The sequence below is a fragment of the Ursus arctos genome, unplaced genomic scaffold (assembly GCF_023065955.2).
Source record: "Ursus arctos isolate Adak ecotype North America unplaced genomic scaffold, UrsArc2.0 scaffold_11, whole genome shotgun sequence".
NCBI classification, from domain to species: Eukaryota; Metazoa; Chordata; class Mammalia; order Carnivora; family Ursidae; genus Ursus; species Ursus arctos.
In genome coordinates, this window is record NW_026622775.1 from 55,753,719 (window position 1) to 55,775,679 (window position 21,961).

At 36.5% G+C, this 21,961-nt stretch overlaps 1 protein-coding gene across 14 annotated transcripts in view; it reads right to left on the reverse strand.

Annotated features, from left to right (window-relative positions):
- The window catches only part of NEK1 (NIMA related kinase 1), a 251,489-nt gene that overhangs the window by 211,348 nt on the left and 18,180 nt on the right, over positions 1–21,961 (reverse strand). For all 14 annotated transcript variants that reach the window (XM_048212192.2, XM_048212194.2, XM_044379262.3 and 11 more), the window contains 4 exons: positions 19,541–19,638; positions 8,370–8,453; positions 5,159–5,226; positions 4,958–5,044 (listed from right to left, as the gene is read on the reverse strand). In XM_048212192.2, coding sequence (XP_048068149.2) covers positions 4,958–5,044; positions 5,159–5,226; positions 8,370–8,453; positions 19,541–19,638 — 337 coding nt within the window. The remainder of the gene's footprint in view (positions 1–4,957; positions 5,045–5,158; positions 5,227–8,369; positions 8,454–19,540; positions 19,639–21,961) is intronic.

Here is a 21,961-nt window from a genome sequence, read left to right on the forward strand (position 1 = left end):
CCAATTTCATAACCACGAAACAAGCCCTACAGGAGATATTAAGGGGGGTTCTATAAAAGTAAAAAGGCCCTAAGAGTGATACAGAACAGAAAGTCACAATCTATAGAAGCTAAGACTTTACTGGCAACATGGCATCACTAAAATCATATCTCTCAATAATCAGTCTCAATGTAAATGGCCTAAATGCTCGTTGCAGATTGGATAAAAAGACATGACCCATCCATTTGCTGTCTACAAGAGACTCATTTTGAACCTAAAGATACATTCAGACTGAAAGTAAAGGGAAGGAATACCATCTTTCATGCCAATGGACCTCAAAAGAAAGCTGGGGTAGCAATTCTCATACCAGACAGATTGGATTTTAAACTAAAGACTATAGTGAGAGACACAGAAGGGCACTATATCATTCTTAAAGGATGTATCCAACAAGTGGATATGACAATTATAAATATATATGCCCCCAACAGGGGAGCAGCAAGATACACAAGCCAACTCTTAACCACAATAAAGAGACATATAGATAAAAATACACTAATAGTAGAGACCTCAACACTCCACTATCAGCAATAGACAGATCACCTAAGCAAGAAATCAGCAAAGGAGGGGGGCGCCAGGGTGGCACAGCGGTTAAGCGTCTGCCTTCGGCTCAGGGCGTGATCCCGGTGATCCGGATCGAGCCCCACATCAGGCTCTTCCACTATGAGCCTGCTTCTTCCTCTCCCACTCCCCCTGCTTGTGTTCCCTCTCTCGCTGGCTGTCTCTATCTCTGTCAAATAAATAAATAAAATCTTTAAAAAAAAAATCAGCAAAGGAACAAGAGCTTTGAATGCCATACTCGATGAGTTGGACCTCACAGATATATATAGAACACTACACCCCAGAACCAAAGAATACTCATTCTATTCTAAAGCTCATGGAACATTCTCAAAAATAGACCATGTTCTGGGTCACAAAACAGGTCTCAACTGATACCAAAAGACTGAAATTATTCCCTGCATATTCTCAGACCACAACGCTCTGAAATTGGAACTCAACCACAAGGAAAAATTTGGAAGAAACTCAAACACTTGGAGACTAAGAACCATCCTGTTCAGGAATGAGTCGATAAACCAGGAAATCAAAAATCAATTTAAACAATTAATGGAGACCAACGAGAATGAAAACACAATGGTCCAAAACCTATGGGATACTGCAAAGGCAGTCCTAAGGGGGAAATACATAGCCATCCAAGCCTCACTTAAAAGAACAGAAACATCTAAAATGCAGTTTTTATATTCTAAACTCAAGAAGCTGGAACAGCAAAGGAGGGACAGGCCTAATCCACACACGAGGAAGCAGTTGACCAAGATTAGAGCAGAAATCAATGAGTTAGAAACCAGGAGTATAGTAGAGCAGATCAACAGAACTAGAAGCTGGTTCTTTGAGAGAATCAATAAAATTGAAAGACCACTGGCAAGACTTATCCAAAAGAACAGAGAAAGGACCCAAATTAATAAAATTATGAATGAAAAAGGAGAGGTCACAACCAACACCAATGAAATTGGAAGGATTATTAGAAACTTTTATCAACAGCTATACGCCAATAAATTAAACAATCTGGAAGAGATGGAGGCCTTCCTGGAAACCTATAATCTACCAAGACTGAAACAGGAAGAAACTGATTTCTTACAGGCCAATTAATTATGACGAGACTGAGTCAGTGATAAACAACCTTCCAAGTAACAAAACTCCAAGCCCGGATGGTTTTCCTGAGGAATTCTACCAAACATTCAAAGAAGAAATAATACCTATTCTCCTAAAGCTATTTCAAAAAATAGAAACAGAAGGAAAGCTACCAAACTCATTCTATAAGGCCAATATTACCTTGATCCCCAGACCAGGCAAAGACCCCCTCAAAAAGGAGAATTACAGACCGATATCCCTAATGAATATGGACGCCAAAATCCTCAACAAGATCCTGGCTAATAGAATCCAACAGTACATTAAAAGGATTATCCATCATGACCAAGTGGGATTCATCCCTAGGATGCAAGCATGGTTCAACATTTGCAAATCGATCAGCATGATACATCATATCAACAAGAAAAGACTCAGGAACCATATGACCCTCTCAACTGATGCAGAAAAAGCATTTGACAAAATACAGCATCCTTTCCAGATTAAAACCCTTCAGAGTGTAGGGATAGAGGGTACATTCCTCAATCATAAAAACCATCTATGAAAAGCCTACAGCAAATATCATTCTCAATGGGGAAAAGCTAGAAGCCTTTCCCTTAAGATCAGGAACAAGACAAGGATGCCCACTCTCGCCATTATTATTCAACATAGTACTAGAAGTCCTTGCAACAGCAATCAGACAACAAAAAGGGATCAAAGGTATCCAAATCGGCGAAGAAGAAGTCAAAATGTCTCTCTTCGCAGATGACATAATACTCTATATGGAAAACCCAAAAGAATCCACTCCCAAACTATTAGAAGTTATAGAGCAATTCGGTAATGTGGCGGGATACAAAATCAATGCTCGGAAATCAGTTGCATTTCTATACACGAACAATGAGACTGAAGAAAGAGAAATTAGGGAATCCATCCCATTTACAATAGCACCAAAAACCATACGTTACCTTGGAATTAACTTAACCAGAGATGTAAAGGATCTATATTCTAGAAACTATAAATCACTCTTGAAAGACATTGAAAAAGAAACAAAAAGATGGAAAAATATTCCATGCTCATGGATCAGAAGAATAAACATAGTTAAAATGTCCATGCTACCCAGAGCAATCTACACTTTCAATGCTATCCCGATCAAAATACCGAGGACATTTTTCAAAGAACTGGAACAAATAGTCCTTAAATTTGTATGGAACCAGAAAAGGCCCCGAATCGCCAAGGAACTGTTGAAAAGGAAAAACAAAGCTGGGGGCATCACAATGCCGGATTTCGAGCTGTACTACAAAGCTGTGATCACAAAGACAGCATGGTACTGGCACAAAAACAGACACATAGACCAATGGAACAGAATAGAGAGCCCAGAAATGGACCCTCAGCTCTTTGGGCAACTAATCTTTGATAAAGCAGGAAAAAATATCTGGTGGAAAAAAGACAGTCTCTTCAATAAATGGTGCTGGGAAAATTGGACAGCTACATGCAAAAGAATGAAACTTGACCACTATCTCACACCATACACAAAGATAAACTCCAAATGGATGAAAGACCTCGATGTGAGACAGGAATCCATCAAAATCCTAGAGGAGAACATAGGCAGCAACCTCTACGACATCGGCCAAGGCAACCTTTTTCAGGACACATCTCCAAAGGCAAGAGAAACAAAAGATAAAATGAACTTGTGGGACTTCATCAAGATAAAAAGCTTCTGCACAGCCAAGGAAACAGTCAAAAAAACTAAGAGGCGGCCCACGGAATGGGAGAAGATATTTGCAAATGACACTACAGACAAAAGACTGGTATCCAAGATCTACAAAGAATTTCTCAAACTCAATACGCGAGAAACAAATAAACAAATCATAAAATGGGCAGAAGATATGAACAGACACTTTTCCAATGATGACATACAAATGGCTAACAGACACATGAAAAAATGTTCAAAATCATTAGCCATCAGGGAAATTCAAATCAAAACCACACTGAGATACCACCTTACGCCAGTTAGAATGGCAAAAATTGACAAGGCAAGAAACAACAATTGCTGGAGAGGATGTGGAGAAAGGGGATCCCGCCTACACTGTTGGTGGGAATGCAAGTTGGTATAGCCACTCTGGAAAACAGTGTGGAGGTCCCTTAAAAAGTTAAAAATTGAGCTACCCTATGATCCAGCCATTGCACTACTGGGTATTTACCCCAAAGATACAGACGAAGTGAAGAGAAGGGCCATATGCACCCCAATGTTCATAGCAGCAATGTCCACAATAGCTAAATCGTGGAAGAAGCCGAGATGCCCTTCAACAGATGACTGGATTAAGAAGTTGTGGTCCATATATACAATGGATTATTACTCAGCTATCAAAAAGAATGAGTTCTCAACATTTGCTGCAACATGGATGGCACTGGAGGAGATAATGCTAAGTGAAATAAGTCAAGCAGAGAAAGACAACTATCATATGCACCCCAATGTTCATAGCAGCATTGTCCACAATAGCTAAATTGTGGAAGGAACCGAGATGCCCTTCAACAGATGACTGGATTAAGAAGTTGTGGTCCATATATACAATGGAATATTACTCAGCTATCAGAAAGAACGAGTTCTCAACATTTGCTGCAACATGGATGGCACTGGAGGAGATAATGCTAAGTGAAATAAGTCAAGCAGAGAAAGACAATTATTACATGATTCTCTTATCTATGGAACATAAGAACTAGGAAGATAGGTAGGGGAAGAAAGCGATAAAGGGGGGGGGTAGTCAGAAGGGGGAATGAAGCATGAGAGACTATGGACTATGAGAAACAAATGGAGGGCTTCAGAGGGGAGGGGGGTGGGGGAATGGGATAGACTGGTGATGGGTAGTAAGGAGGGCACATATTGCATGGTGCACTGGGTGTTATACGCAACTAATGAATCATCGAACTTTACATCAGAAACCAGGGATGTACTGTATGGTGACTAACATAATATAATAAAAAAACATTAAAAAAAAAAAAAGAAGATCATGTGACTCTTGATCTCAGGGTCATGAGTTCAAGTCCCGCATGGGTTACAGAGATCACTTAAACAAACAACCAAATAAATAAAAAATAAAGTGACACTTTCTATACTTCCTTTAACAAGGTAGTGAAATTGCTTCTTTGCAATACCCCTCGTACAGTAAAAAAAATAAAAAGGGTACATACGTATATATATATTTATATGTGTATAAATGATTTTGGAATAAGATTCTGAAGGTTAGTAAATATAACAGAAAGACTTAAAGGAAATATATGTAATGAATATCACTTTAAATACCTTTTATTGTTGTAAGGTTTGTTTTCACAGATTTCCGGTGACAAGTAGTAGGGGGTCCCTATGCAAGTTCGAGCCAACTCCACAGTACTAGAACAAAAAGAGAATTATTAGAAAAGCTTAAGATACTAAAGGATATTAAAAATTATCACACATATATCACCATGGACCTTATGTCAAAACAAAGTTTAAAACTGATGTTACCTATTAAGTACTCGAGCGATTCCAAAATCTCCAAGTTGTATTGTCCCATCTTTGGTTAAAAATATATTCTATAAGAGAAATGTAAAAAAAAAAATCAGGAATACTGTTACATCCAGTTCTGAGTTGACAGCTCTTTTCATAAAACTGAATCTAGTTTTTCAAAAAATGCTAGATTAACTGGATATCCACATACAAAAGAATGAATGTAGATCCCTATCTCATACCATACACAAAAATTAATTCAAAATGGATTCTTAGGGATGCCTGGGTGGCTCAGTCAATTAGGCATCTGCCTTTGGCTCGGGTCGTGATCCCAGGGTCCTGGGATCGAGTTCTACATCAGGCTCCTTGCTCAGCGGGGAGCCTGCTTCTCCCTCTGCCTATGACGCCCCCTGATTGTGCTCTCTCTCTCTCTGACAAATAAGTAAATAAAATCTTTAAAAACAAAACAAAAACAAAAACAGATTCTTAAATATAAGAACTAAAACTACAAAACTCCTGGAGGAATATATAGGAATATATCTTCTTGTCACTGGACTGGGCAATGGTTTCTTAAATGTGACACCAAAAGCACAAGCAAAAAAAGAAAATATAGACAAAGTGGATTTCACCAAAAATAAAAACTTTTGTTCAAAGAAGACCATCAAAAGTGAATAGACATGGGGTAACTGGGTGATGGACATTAAGGAGGGCATGTAATGTTATGAGCCCTGGGTATTATATAAGACTGATGAATCACAGACCTGTACCTCTGAAACCAGTAACATGGTATATGTTAATTAAATGAATTAAAATAAAATCTTTTTAAAAATAATTTTTTTAAAAAATGAACAGATAACCCACAGAACTGGAGAAAATACTTGCAAATTATGTATCTGAAAAGGAATCTGTATCCAGAAAAAAGAACTTTTACAATTCATTAGCAACAAAAGACACCCCATTTAAGATACACAAAGTCACATATTATGGATTCCATTTACATAAAATGTCCAGAATAGGCAAATCCATTGAGAAAAAAAACTAGATTAGTGGTTTCCAGAGTTAGGGAATGGAGAGTGATTGCTAATGGTACAGGGTTTTTTTCTGGAGTGATAAAAAGTGTTCTAGAAGTAGAGAGCGGTGATGGTTTCACAACTCTGTGAATATACTAAAAATCACTGAACTGTACATTTTCAGTGGGTGAATGTTATCTTATTTGAAATATAGCTCAATGTAGCTTTAAAAAAATAAACCCAGACTCTCCCCTCCATTGCAAAAAAACAAAAAAAAGGCTGTATAAAAATTCTAACTAGCCTAAATGTAACAAATTAGCCTTAAAATTTTCCAATAATTTAGCCAATTAATTTCCATGCATAAATACATAACTGCGGTGCGCTATCAAATAGTAAAGGCAGGAGTTTGTGGAACATGAATTAAACTCCGTATCGCTCACTTGAATCAGATACATGTTCACAGCCAAAGATGACACAAAATGGGGATGAGGAGGATGGAGTAAAATGGGATGAAATGGAATTAGGTGGCAGACGGCTGCTGGACAGGAAGGATGGAGTATAAAGTTCCCATCACAGTTACTCCTCTTCTTACTACTCTTCCTGAGGCTGTCAGGCTATACAAGAAGTTGCAGGAGTAAGAAGGTAAGATAGATACATAGCCTTGACACCAGGAAACAAATCCCCTCTGTGCTACCCAGTCTGGGAACTGAGAGAGCCCCAGTGGGGCATCCAGGAAAGAATCCTCTATGAAAGATGAGTGAGCTGTGGGGACAAAATCTCTCTCACAGACAGTGGCCAAAAAAAAAAAAAAAAAAAAAGTCCAATACACATGAAAAAACCTAATGCAAAAAGAAAAAAAAAAGCTAATAAAATAATCAGGGTAAGAATTCACTCCAGACAGAATTTTATGAAACAATCCAATAAAAACTTTAAAGTAAATATATTTAGAAAATTGCAGACAGAGAGGCACCTGGCTAGCTCAGTCAGTAGAGCATGTGACTCTCGATCTCAGGAGCTGTAAGTACGAGCCCCAAGTTGCGTGTAGAGGTTACTTAAAAAAATTAAAAAGAAAGAAAATTGCAAAGAGATAAATAAAGGAAGTCCATTTAAAAAGAACAAGACATTATGAAACAAAAACCAATCAGAGTGGGGCACCTCGGTGGCTCAGTTAAGTATCTGACTCTTGGTTTTGGCTCAGGTCATGATCTCTCAGTCATGAGATCGAATCCCAAGTCAGGCTCTGTGCTCAGCATGGAGTCTGCTTTAGGTTCTTTCTCCCTCTCCCTCCCACTCACTCTCTCTCTCTTAAATAAATAAATAAAATCTTAAAAAAATACAATCAGAGTAAGAACAGATGTATATGAAAAACCATTTAAATATCTTGGAGAGGAAAAAAGTCATTATTTTTTTTTTAAAAAGTAAACAGATAAGCATCAGTTTACACAAAATTTAAAAAGGATTTAGTTAACTGGAAAGTAGGCTGAAAAATTCACCTAGAATGCAACTGAGAGACAAAGAGATAAAATGTGAACGAATAAGGTACTCGGAAGAGTTAAATTAAGAAGCTCCAAAAGGGGTGCTTGGGAGGCTCAGTCGGTTAAGTGCCTGCCTTCGGCTCAGGTCATGATCTCAGGGTCCTGGGATCAAGCCCCGCATCAGGCTCCCTGCTCAGCAGAGAGTTTGCTTCTCCCTCTCCCTCTGCCACTTCCCCCTGCTCCTGCTCGTTCTCTCTCTCAAATAAGTAAAATCTTTAAAAAAAAAAAAAAAAAAGAAATCAATCAATCAATCAATCAATCAGTGGCTTTAAATTCCTAAATGGCACACTAGAAGCCAAAAGAAAATGAATGGAATCTTCAAAATTACGTATGAAAACAAATTTCCAACCTAGAGGTTTATATCCAAATTATCATTAAAGTTAGAGAGAGGAATAAAGTCATCTTCAGACCTACAATACCCCCAAAAATAGATCTTCCACATACCTATTTTTCAGGTTTTTCCTATCATTATGAGAGTAAACCCAAAAAGAGGAGGATATAGGAAAAAAGCAGGTGATCTAACACATGATGCATATAAACAGGATCTCTAGGATTATAATGAAGGGGGAAGACAGAACAGATAATCTGATGTAGACTGGTTTGGGTTCAAAAATTTTAGCCACAAAAAATACTGGCTCAAAGTTCATATCCATTTATAAGTTATTAGTGACAGAATAACCATACCTGGGACTTTATGTCTCGATGAAGAATTTTTCGATCATGTACATGTTTCAAGGCCAGACATATCTGTACAAACCAGTCCAAAATCTAGGGAGGAAAATCAGATTTGTCATTTCTTTTAAAATTTACATTTCACAGTAGTCTCTCCTTAACCAATAAAAGCATTCAAGCAATATTTGGGGTTGAGGGGAACTAAGTCCTGAAAAAACAAATTTAGGCTATAATTTTTCAATTTCACTATAATTAATGTCTTTAACATTAAGGAGATAATCAAGCCAACTGACACATTATGTGCAGGGTATGCACTAACTTTAAAATGTAAGAGACTGTTACTGAAGCATCTCTTATAAATCAAAATATAGAGATTTCCAGAGAGGAGTGAAAAAAAGAAATACTTTATATGTTATGATAATGTGATGGTGAGTCACTTTATTTTTAAATACATCTTTTTTCTACTTAAATAAAAATTACAAGAGGAAAAAATCAGGCTCGAAATTTGGAAGTCATCACTGACTTTCATCTCTTTCCACATTCACCATATATAAACACACTCTCTGAAACTGGCTACTTGAAAGTAAAAGAACTTAATTTCTACCCCATTCCTAACACCAAAAGAATTCCAAGTAAATGGTATTTTTAAACAGGAAAAAGTCAGACTATAAACTAATCAAAGAAAACACAGATTAATTTTCTATAATCTTTGAAGGACTTTCAAAACATGACACAAAACCCCTAAGTCACAAGAAAAACGACTGACAATGTCGAAATATAAAATTTAAAACATTTGCATGGCAAAATATATAATCAAGTGTAATAATTATTTAAGAAAATAATTAAAACAATAATTTATAACTTGAGAAAAATAAAATAATACACAAGATTGGCCAGAATGTAAGGAAATAAGTCTTTGCATACTTTGTTTGTGAGAAAGTTAATTACAGTCATTTGGCAAAGTATGTAAAAATTTTAAATTCATATACCGCTTGAAAGAGCAATGGAATTTCAAATTTGTCTTACAGATACGGTATCACAGATACAAAAGAATGTGTTAAAGGATATTCACCCCAGCAATGTTCACTGGAGCAAAAAAAATATAAATACGTCAAGAGGACTAGTTAAATATATTGTGACATCAGTGTACCAGAAATACCATGCAGCCACTGAAAAGAATGAAGTACTTCCATGTATACTGTTAAGTGAAAAAAAAAGTCACAGAATGGTATGCATAGCATTTTTTTAAAAAGAAATGCTTGTGTATATTACATACCTAAGCTCTATTTAATTGTATATGAGTGTATGGTGTGTGTAGGAATGAAAGAAGAAATAAAGGAAGCACAGAAGGATATGCCAGTTAACAGTGTTTACACCTCAGAGAAGAGGATTTTCATTAGATAAAATGGAAGTAACAAACGACTTTTTACACTCTGCAGTATTTTTTTTAAAAAGAATATTACATTAAAAAAATAATAATAACTTTTAATTAATTTTCTTTAAAAACCAACCAGTCCAGTGCAATATGTATTTACTGAGGGTTACACAATGTTTAAGTTCCTTTCCATATTCACATCAGGCACTATAAGCAAAAAATTGAAATACTGTTCTCTGAGTTCACATGGTGGTTGAAATATATTTATAAATATGCCTATAATAAAATGCACAAATTTTTATAACAGCAATACGTATATTAAGAGGGGAATTAGTTCAACCAGGGAGGGGTTCAGAAAAAGTACAAAAAGATAAAAAAATCAGCTCAGTTGAGTCTTATTTTTATGCAGTCTACCTGTACAACTAGAACACATCTTAGAAACCACACATGCCTCATTTTACAGACAGGGTTTTTCATTACCATATTTCCCATACCTATACTCCTTTATAATTTGACAGAAATGTATTCAGCACCAATGATAGGCCTGATAGGTGCAGGAATTGGCAAAAAGGTAATAAAAGAGCTCACAGACCAAGAGTTAGCAAATTAATTCTGTAAAGGACCAGAAAGTAAATTTTTTAGGCTTTGCAGGCCATTCTGTCTCTGTTTCAACTCAACTTTGCCACTGTAAGATAAAAGCAGCCATAGATTACCATATGCAAACAAAAAAATGTAACTGTGGTTTTAATAAAACTTTGCTTACAAATGCAGGCAGTGGTATGAGATTGGCCCATTGGCCATTGTTTGCTGACCCCTATCAAAGACTATTGAGGGAGATGAGTAAACCCGAAGTAGTAATGAAGAAGCACAAAGAAGGACAGTCAACTCAGCCTAGAGGTGATAAAATAAAACTGGACAAAGAGATGATTCCACAGCTAAATTTTGATGGCAGGTATACACAAAGCTGAGAAAGGCACATATAAGTATAAAGGCTACATTTCCATTACCTCTGTCTATCCAGTCAAGACTTTTATTAGGGTTTGATTACTTAAGAGTTGAGGCTGGATAAGAGGAAAGGCCCTTAAATTATAACCCTGCTTCTAATCTCCCCTTTTACTTCCTTATACATATTAATTCATATTAATATTTGTAAAATACTGCTGGGATAATGGCATTTTTTTGCTCAAAAGGCTTTCAAATTCATGTTACAAAATGTGAGCCAGCCAATCAAATACTATATGATAATGACCATAAACTTGTCTGAATTAGTTTTATGTATACAACACTATTTTTACTACTATAGATTGCTTTAGATCACTAAAACAATACTACAGTCCACCTTCTCTAATCCAAAACTCAAGTTTCTTTATGCAATGAGATATCTAAAATTTTACTAAAGTATGCCAAGTTCTGATACGTTATTCATTAAAAAAAGTTTGAAAAACTTATACTGCTAAATATATTAAGAGAAAAGTAAAACTTGGCTTTCTATTAAAACAGTAAATTGATTTTAGAATAAAAGGTAATAGAACTCACTATTTCCCTTCTACGTAATGTGCCCAGAAAGCAGATATTCTATGCCCACCAGAATAATTTTCCCTGATTTGTGCTGACTTTATCATTTGATTATTTTTTTGAACAAAGGTTCCTTGCCTATGAGAAAGCTAAAGATCCTTACAATTGTACTGCCTTTACGTATCTTGTTTTTAATTTTTTTAATTGTAGTAAAACATACATAATACAAAATCCATCATCTTAACCATTTCTGAGAGTACACTTCAGTGGTATTAGGTACATTCATATTGTTGTGCAACCATCACCACCCATCCAACTCCAGAACTCTTCTCATCTTATAAAACTGAAACTCTATACCCATTAAAAATAATAACTCCCCATTCCCTTCACCCCCTAGTCCGTGGAAATCACTATTCTACCTTCTCACTCTAAGATTTTGAGTACTCTAAGTACCTCATATAAGTGGAATCATATGGCATTCATCTTTTTGTACCTGGCTTATTTGACTTAGCATAATGTTCTCAGGTTGATCCATGTTGTAGTATATTTCAATTTCATTCTTTTTTAAGGCTTACTGATATGGAGGGACTTCTGTCATTTTGTTATTGGTTTTCCATATGCCTCATAGCTATTTTTTCCCTCATTTCCTACATTACTGTCTTCTTTTGTGCTTGTTTTTATAGTGAAACATTTAAATTCATCTTTCATTCCCTTCGTACATATTCTGTATCTATTTTCTTTGCAGTTACCATTGGGGATTACATTTAACATCCTAAAATCACAATACTCTAATTTGGATTTGTACCAGCTCAACTTCAGTAACATACAAAATCTCTACTCCTTAACATCTCTCTGTCCTACTCCTTTCAGCTTTCAATGTCAGAGAATTACATCTTGATCCAATTATATCTTTGCTCATGTGTCCAAAAACATAAACTGGTCATGTTTAAAGGTGCATTACTTTCTTAAATTATGTAAAAAAACAAAATGTGGAATTACAAACCTGTTACAGTAATACTAGCTTTTAGACTAACTATTGCATTTTTTAAAATGTGTTTGCCTTTTAAATCTTGTAGAAAACAAAATGGGAGTTAGAAATCATTGTTAACAATACTAGCTTTTTGTAATTACCCATATATTTACCTTTACTGAGATCTTCATTTCTACATATGGCTTCGAGTCACTGTCTATTGTTCTTTCACTTCAATCTGCCCAAGACTCCTTTTTAGCATTTTTTTCAGCGCCAGGTCTAGTAGTCACAAATAACCTCAGCTTTTGTTTATCTGGGAATGTCCTTCATTTTTGAAGGACTTTGATTTTCCCAAATACAGGATTCTTGATTCACAGTTTTTTTTCTTTTAGTGCTTGAAAATGTAAGCCCAGTGCTTTCTGGCCTCCAAAGATTCTAGTGAGCAATCTCCCAAAAATTTTGGTGAGGCTGCTCTCACATGTGATGATTCACTTTATTACGCTGCTTTCAAGATTCTTTGTCTTTGACCTTCAATAGTTTGAATCTAATCTGTCTGGTGCAGATCTCATTCAGTTCATCCTACTTGGAGTTTGCTGAGCTTCTTGGATGTTTACATTCATGTCTTTCACCAAATTCAGGGAGTTTTCAGCTATTAATTTTTCAAATATTTGCTCTGCCCCTTTCTCTCTGTTTCCTCTGGGACTCCCACAATGCATAAGTTGGTCAGCTTGATGATGTCCCACAGGTCCCTTATGCTCTGTTCATATTTCTTCAATCTTTTTTTTCTGTTCCTCAGACCCAATAATTTCCATTGTCCAAGATTCAAGTTCACTGACTCTTTCTTGTTCCTGTTCAAATATATTTCTAAATCACTCTAATAAATTTTTCATTTCAGTTATTTTTCAGCCCCAGAATTTTTTTGGTTTTTTATCTTTATTGATATTTTCAATGTTTTCATACATTGTCTTCTTAACTTTCTCCATGCATTACTTTAGTTCTTTGAGCAGCTTAAAGTTGTTTTAAAGTCTTTGTCCAGTAGATCCACCATCAGGTCTTTTTCAGATAGTTTCTGTTGACTTTTTTGTTTGAATGAGCCATACTTTCCTGTTTCTTCATATGCCTTGTGATTATTGTTGAAAAGGAGTGACTTGAATCTAATAATGTGGTGATGCCAGAACTCAGATTCTTCTTGATTCCCAGGGCTTCTTGTGTTTTGGTTTTTGCTAATTTTCGTATGGTGTCCCTGAGCCCAGGAACAGCCTGAGGTGCAAACTTAAAATCTTCTCAGGTCTTTTCTGAGCCTTCATCTTTCTCTGGGTATACATGGTGACTTTCTAATTTCCCTTTATATGTGGCTGCTTTCAAATACCTTAGTTTTTAATGTTTGTCTCCGCAAAGGGAAAAAAAGAGAAATGAAGAAGGGGAAAAAAGAGGGCAGTGGCCCTTTAAGTCCCCTGGAAGTCACCTCAGCAAGAAGGGATGGGGCTTGCAACAATGGGGCGAGGTACAACAACAATGGCTGCCCACCTCCTTGTCTGCACCTCCAAGATCAAAAATTACAAGTAACATTCAGAGCACAGATCCTTGACATTTGGAGGACGTGAGCCTTTTTTCCCACCCTGGTTCCCACAAGGTGCATTCAAACTGCTTCTGGAAAGCATGCAGGGCTGACTGCCTGGGTGCTGGGAGGTGGGGAATGGGTAGAAGCCACTGCTACCTAGCTAAGAGCTGAAAATGACTGAAAATAACCACAATTTATTATTCAACCTTTCACCAAGAAATTATATGCCTACAATAGACTCCAGAGATACAGAATAGTTTCATCGGATAGATTCTGCCCTGTAATTGTGTTGGTTGGGAGTCAGATTCCTCCTGCTTCCTATTCTACCACCCTCCCAGAATCCTCTCCATCTACATTTATTTTAAAATATTTTGTCACTTTGATTAAACAGGTAACCAAATATTATTTTTCAGGCATATACAGTATCATTAGAAAACATACTATTAATATATTAATTGGCTCAACATTGTTTTAAGAGCTGCATGGTAAGACTTGCCAAATCAGCAAAGAAGCTCAGCCTTTCCTGGGTTAAGTTTATATAGAAAATTACTTTTAATAAAAATATTTCAGAAAATGCTTGCTTTTTGGGAAGGTTCTAGACATATGCCAGTGATTTTGCTACCTATATTTACCCTTAAGGAAAATATTCATCAAGCCCTTATCAAATATTCATATAGAAAATTTTATTCTATTATTGGTTACTATAATAAATTAACCACAGACTTTCAGTCTCATTATCAAACAGACTTTTGCTTCTTGCTGACCAGAGTCTCCTGTAAAGGACTGTACTAGGAACACTGAACTCTTGATACTTCAAAAAAATAGACTGTTAAGTACAGGCTTCAGAGCTGACATTGCTTAAAGTGGACAATGGACTGAGTGAAAATTTCTAAGACTTTTTTAGTCCAGAAGCTGACATACATGATGAAAGCAAAGTGCCCAACACCTGGCCAGATAAGAATTACTAGGACTGAATGAACTGAACTAAATGAAATTAAATTGTGGCTACTTGTTTGAAATATGATTGGTATTATTCTTTTTTAAAATTTTTATTTATTTGAGAGAGAGAGAGAGCACAAGCTAGCAGAGGGACGGAGGGAGAATGAGAAACAGACTCCCCACTGAGCATGGAACCTGACGTGGGACTCGATCTCAGTGATCTGAGCCAAAGGCAGACACTTAACCAACTGAGCCACCCAGGTGCCCCTGATTGGTATTATTTTTAATGTCCTATTCCACATTTAATGAACATATGAAGTCCATTTTTTTCCTTAAGAACCATCTCTAACCTTCAACTTAGTAGATTATGCTTTTGTAAACTGAATTATCACATCTTAAAGTAATTATCTGATTCTCACTGACCCACTCAGAATTCAGAAACAAATAGTTATACTGAATTTTACTTTTCAGGACAATATTGTAATTTTCATCTGTTCAATAAGAATCTATACTCCTTGGGGCACCTCAGTGTTGCAGTCAATTAAGCATCTGACTCTTGCTTTTGGGTCAGTCATGATCTCAGGGTCGTGAGTTTCAGCCCCCCACCAGGCTCTGCACTCAGCGTGGAGTTGGCTTGAGATTCTCACTCCCTCTCCCTCTACCCCTCTGACGCCCACACATGCACACATGTGCATGTGCATGCTCTCTCTCTAATATATAAATCTAAATGTAAAAAGGTATTTTTAAGAAAGTAAAAAAAAAAAAAACTAATTTATACGCCTTTTTACCAATTTAACTAATCAATTGTGCAACCAAGGCCATACCTGGAATGTCTTAATTAAAAATGATTTTCAGGGGCGCCTGGGTGGCACAGCGGTTAAGTGTCTGCCTTCGGCTCAGGACGTGATCCTGGCGTTATGGGATCGAGCCCCACATCAGGCTCCTCTGCTAGGAGCCTGCTTCTTCCTCTCCCACTCCCCCTGCTTGTGTTCCCTCTCTCGCTGGCTGTCTCTATCTCTGTCAAATAAATAAATAAAATGTTTAAAAAAAATGATTTTCATTCACTTATGACAAGCCCACACTAAGAAATATATACAGAACCAATTCCTCTGTCACACTGCCAGGAAACTGCCCTAGTACCTAACTTACAAGGGCTCAGCATCATAGGTGGCAAGGTCATTTCCTAGTAGCCAAAAACCATGGCAGTTTTGGAAACCTTCAGGAATAAAGAAAATCACCCAAATTTATAGGTACCGCAGGCGAAATCTGCTGGAGAATATACTGGCCTTAGGATAGAAAAGAATAGTTGCTGTTGTTGTTTTTTAAATCTAATCCAAGATCCTTATGAAAACTTATGGACAGAAATCAATTTTGCAGCTTAGTAGATGCCTGATACTGTAGGGCTCTAGATTTTCACAGAAAACTGAAGGTACTAACATGCTTAATTAACAATCTCACTGAACCTAAATATTAGAGCAAACCCATGTGAGATGATGCTTTCCTTTGAAAAAAGTATACATTTGGAAATTATTTATGATAAAAAGAGAGCAGACTATCAGGAAATTTATCCAAAACTTGGAAATAAGGCAAAACTAGTGAGAAATCTTTTAAATATTTGTGTGGGCAAAGGCCATCTAAGGATTATTTAGTTCATTTAATTGCTTACTACTGATTAAAAGTCTTAGACTTAGGTCACTTCCTAACTCGTCTAGATTTTTGTCCAACAAAGATGCAAACAAGGAAGTATCACTGAAGAGAATGGCTTGAGTAGCTGGAGAATCATCTTGTTTCAGAGATCTCGCTCTTCCCACTTTTATTCTAGAAACAGACAAAACCCATCTCAGACTCATGCTACCCTGCAGTCTCAACAAAAAATAGCCTCTGGTCTTTATGTTTTTCTGTTCCAAAGTCCGGAAAGTAGTAGGACGTAGTAGTAGTAGGATGTTTCTCTTTAAATAATTCCCATTGCCAATAGGCTAAAATTAAGTTATTTGTGTTAACAAAACATTCTGAAGGGTAGAAAAAAATGCTATTAACTTAAAAGAAAGACTTGCCAAACTCTCATTGTTTATTATGGAATAATCTCAGAGATGGACAAAAATATATAGAGTAGATCTCCATTAACAATTTCTAGGATAACAAGATACATAATATATATACACACGCATACATCATTATGTACCAAGAACATTTATCCAACTGCAGAACCAAACCCAGAGACTATCAATGAACTTTATAAGAGACTATTATGAAATCTAATAGTAAACATTTTTAAATCCAATAAACACAAAGAATAAAACGTAAGCACAAGCAATGGAAGGTATTAGATAGAATTCTAATAAAAAATAGCACTCTGTACACTAACATACATTACTATTTGACTTCACCACAACCATGAAGTTGGCTATGTCGTATAAACATCCCAATTAATGAATGAGGAAATAGTCTCAAAATGGTTAATTCATTTGTTAACATAACAATTACCTAGCTGATAAGCAGAACAATGACTCAAACCCAAGTTTTGAAGTTCTGTGCTCTGTCTAGTAGGCTTAATTGTGGAAACAGGATAAGTAAAGTGAGAAGTATGACATTACTCTATTTAATAGTACTTAACTAAAATATAACTCAAGATTCCAGAACCTTACCATATTATCAAGTTGCTGCCAAGAAGCTAAAAGGCCCCATCTACACAGTATTACCAATCAATTAGTTGTACCAATTTATAGACATAGCTTTCCTAACTATCCTGAGAGGACCTTAGTGAAAACTGTGATATCCGTTCTATAGTAATTTACAATCTTGTTGGGGAAACAATTCTAATGTAAAATTATTCAGCATACATTAAGGGTGCATGATGCAGTAAAACTAAGTGTAGACTTGGATGAGTATCAATGGAGCATTATATAGCAGAAGCAACAAATGCACAGAAAGCAAAACAAATGGATCAGAAACAGTACTAAGGGGAAAAGCAGAACTGAATGAGATGTAACACAACAGATATGCACTTAAAAATACAAGACAATGATAGCCATTTTGCAAAAATATGCAGATATTCATTAAAGATATTAAAATAGCAGCCTACGGATGGGAAAGAAATGGAAATGGAATACGAAGTGAAAATAAACAAAAAAGCACAGGCCTTGCTAGAATGGGATTTAATGCAGCCATTAAAACTAGTATAACTGATCTACATGGATGGGACATGTGACAATAATCAAGATAATTTTTTTAAATGAAAGCTGCATTTTTTTCCTATATTATAAATAACATTTTCCTTACTTTCTAAATTGTTTCATTTGAGTATAGTTGACACACAATGTTACATTAGTTTCAGATGTAGAACATAGTGATTTGGCAAGGTTGTACATTATGCTATGTTCACAAGTGTAGCTACCATTAGTCTTCATATACTGCTATAACAATATCACGGACTATATTCCTTATGCTGTGCCTTTTATTCCAATCACTTATTCATTCCACAAACAGAAGCCTGTATCTCTCACTGCTCTTCACCCATTTGCCCTACTCCCACCTCCGCCCTCCCCCCTCACGACCATCAGTTTGTTCTATTTATAGGTTGGGATAAGCAAGATGATTAAGTGAAAAAAGTAAGATAGAGTATGCTATATATAATACCCCTTTCTGAATACGTGTGCCTTGATGTATATGTTTACATGTACAAGTATGAAAAAGAAAGTCTGGAAGAATGCACCAAAAAAAAACAGTGGTAACCTTCAGGGATGGAACAGTGAGCAAAGAATTATTTCCATTTCTGAACCTTTTAATAATTTTATAATTTAAGTTTGTAAACAAGTATTTTATAAATTTCGGAGTTAGACAGAAGTAGGTTCAAACACTGACTATATGATTTGGGGCAAGCTACTTAACCTCTGTTAGATTTATTATCTATTAAATAAAGAAAACTACACTAATTCATGGGGGATTATAAAATTTAAAAGAAAAAACAAATACACACTCCTAATACAGTGATCCCCCCATTCCCTTATGTAAAAGCACACAAGTAAAATTAAGAATGCGTGATAATGAGAAATGCAATAGAAATTTAGAGAAGGAAAAGATCACAGAAGATGAGAGTGGTTATGGAAAATCAAAGGAAAGCCTGGCACTTGAGATGCTGTAAAAAAAAAAAAAAAGGTAGAATATTAGTAAGAGAGTTGGCAAAGTATTACCAAGATAAAAGAAATAGAATAAATACACAGGAAGAAAAATGAGATATAGAGATATATAAGCATGTATCCCTAACACAAACAGTGCCTAACAAAATGAATGCTCAATGAATATCCGTTAAATAAATGAAAAGGGATGCACGTTAGGAATACTAGGGAAAAAAAAAAAGAAAAGACTGCTTAGGTAGGAGAAGGTCATATTTTAGAGATCCTTGAGGTTAAAACAGAGATTAGATTAATGTAGTTGCCAATGCAAGGTTTCCAGAGCTGGAATTACCTAGGAAAGCCACGTTTTAGGAAAATGGGATCTGGCAGCAGAAAGTCAGATAGAATATAGAATAATCAACTAGTTATAATGAATAATTAGATTATATACATATATATATATTTATATACACACAAAGGATATAACATATATTACAAATATAATAATATTATTACAGACAGGAAATGAGATGGGGAAATGACTAAGGTGAAAGCTAATTAGAACAGAAATGTGACTGAGATATTAGAATATACCAAACTGTCCTAGTAATTACAATTAAGAATTTGTAGTTACAGATAAATACATAAATAAACTTTGAATTGCTTCTGAGTAACATGGAGTAAGAGTCAATCTCCTACATGCTAACTCACCTGATCCTCTTGAAACAAAATGCCTTTCTGAGCATTAATTCGTTTAAACAGATCGCCTCCTTCACAGTAATCCATCACTATGTACAGGGAGCCATTTTCTACAAAATATAAACATTACATTTCATTTTTTAAAATGTATGTCAGAAGCATAGCTAAATTAAAGGTACTTAAGGGTTTACTAAAAAAAGTGATTAATTATGTTTTATTAAAAAAACAGAACCACCTTCAAAAGAATTACAGTGCAAAATCAAGGTATAATGTTTATACAGATTGTATGATAACCTGGGTTAACAGGGAGCTCTATCATTAATGATTTTTTACTAAGAATACAGCATCTTATTGAATACCAGTATCCACAATGGTCTAAACATCTCTGGAATATAGACAAAATGCAGACATGGATTCATTTAATAGATAGATTTCCTTAAACATCACCTATAAAAACATGTTTTTCCACCAATTTGTCAAAGATGGGTTATAACTTAGTTTTCAATTTACCATTACTTTTCAGCTTTGTTTCATCCACTTAATCAATTACTTACTAAACAAATATTTGATGTTGCAATGAATTTTGAGCATGCAACAGTGAAAAAGATTATACACTGCTGGAGCTTTGATTTTACTTCTATTTTTAAAAATTATATATAATCTGTGAGCAACATGAAAATAGGGCAATACCTTATTCTCCTTTATGTCTCAGTCCAAAGAAAGACTTCTATGACTCTTCCCATGGGTAGAAAGGACTAGAAGAACCCTTCTCATCCTTCCCTCCACCATTATTCTTATGTAAGATTAACACTATGTTTATTCTGCACAAATTAGGGAGTAGCTGATATCGCTTCTAACATTACTAAACCACTTCTTACTAATGAGACTACTGCAACTCAAAAGAACAGTTTTCACTTCTCTTACTTCTCTGTGCTTATAGCCTTAATTTCCTCAGTATTTGTATCTTGCACATTGTGGTAGTGTTCTTGTTACCCATAGTTCTCATACCTCCTTCTTGATAAACTGCATCTAATGTGCCATGTACTGGGAATCTATATGACTGAGCTAATTAAGATTCTGTATAATTCATGGGCACTTCTAAGGAAGATAGTGGAGTAGGAGGATCCTAGCCTCACCTCCTCCCATGGATATAACTAGATAACAACCATGTCAGTGTAAATAACCCAGAAACTGACTGGAAGACTGGAAGACTCTCCACAGCTAAATGTAGGGAAGAGGCCAGATGGAAGAGGGTAGGATGGGCAGAGACATGGTCAGGAGCTAAATGGATCCATGGGATTGTCTGCAGGAGGAAGGAAGGGAGGGACACCCATGGTGTGGAGAGGGGAAAGAAACAGACCCTAACCTCAGGCACCCCAGGCACCCCAGGCACAGGGAACATGCACAGGGAAGATGAATGCCCATAACATTTAGCTTTAAAAACCAGTGGGGAATAATTTCATGAGTTCTTACAATCAGCAGCGTTTAACATCTAGAACATTAAAAATCAGCATGCTGGGCTTTAGGAGAGTGAGAGAGCAACAGGAAACTATCCCCACCCTTAAAGGACAACACAACAAATAGCCCAGCAAAGATGAAGCACAGAAGCAGCACTATGAAAAATGCCTGGGATATAAGGGAGGGAGAGTAGCTTACTAATCTTCTCCAGGAGCAGAACTGGTAGGCTCCATAAAACTCCCCCATCCCCCAGCCTAGTTACATGGACACCTTTAAGAACCAGTGCAGTGCCAACACTCTCCACCTAGCTTGCCAACAGCATATCCTGCCCACATTCTGCAGGCACATTCTCTCCAGCCAGGCCTTTCTTCAAGGTCTCCTCCAACAGCAGACCCGTATAAACCTTGCTAACACGCTGCACCCTATACCCACATTCTCCTGCAGACCTGCCCCTTCCAATATGCCCCTGGCCAGAGCCCATCCAAAGCGGTGCCATAAGCCTGGCAGGCAGAAAGCAGCCCCAACAGGGGCTATCAGCCCTCCAAAGTGACTCATGCCTGAGAGACAGGTAAAGATAACCACACACACCAGACTGTGCCCCAAAAGTGGGCTGGGGTCAGAATGCAGGCCCAGCCCACCAAAGAAAGCTTCTCAGGGGAAAAACAAAGGGATAATGCACTGCATTTTGGTGCTACTGCATCTCTAATAAATGCCTGGTCCGACTCAACTCAAATCCTAGCAGGCCCCAGACTGGCCTACCAAAAACACAAGGACCAAACCCTGCCTACAACAGGCTCTTAAAGAGAGCCACCGCGGACAAGTGAATTAAAGGCAAACATAGCTCAGCCACAACAGCACCATATATATCACACATAGGAGACACCCTGAAATGCCAGGTTCTGGTGAACAGGGGACACTGCACCGCATGGCACTATAGGACCTCTTCTTCATAAGGCCACTATTTTCAAGAGCCAA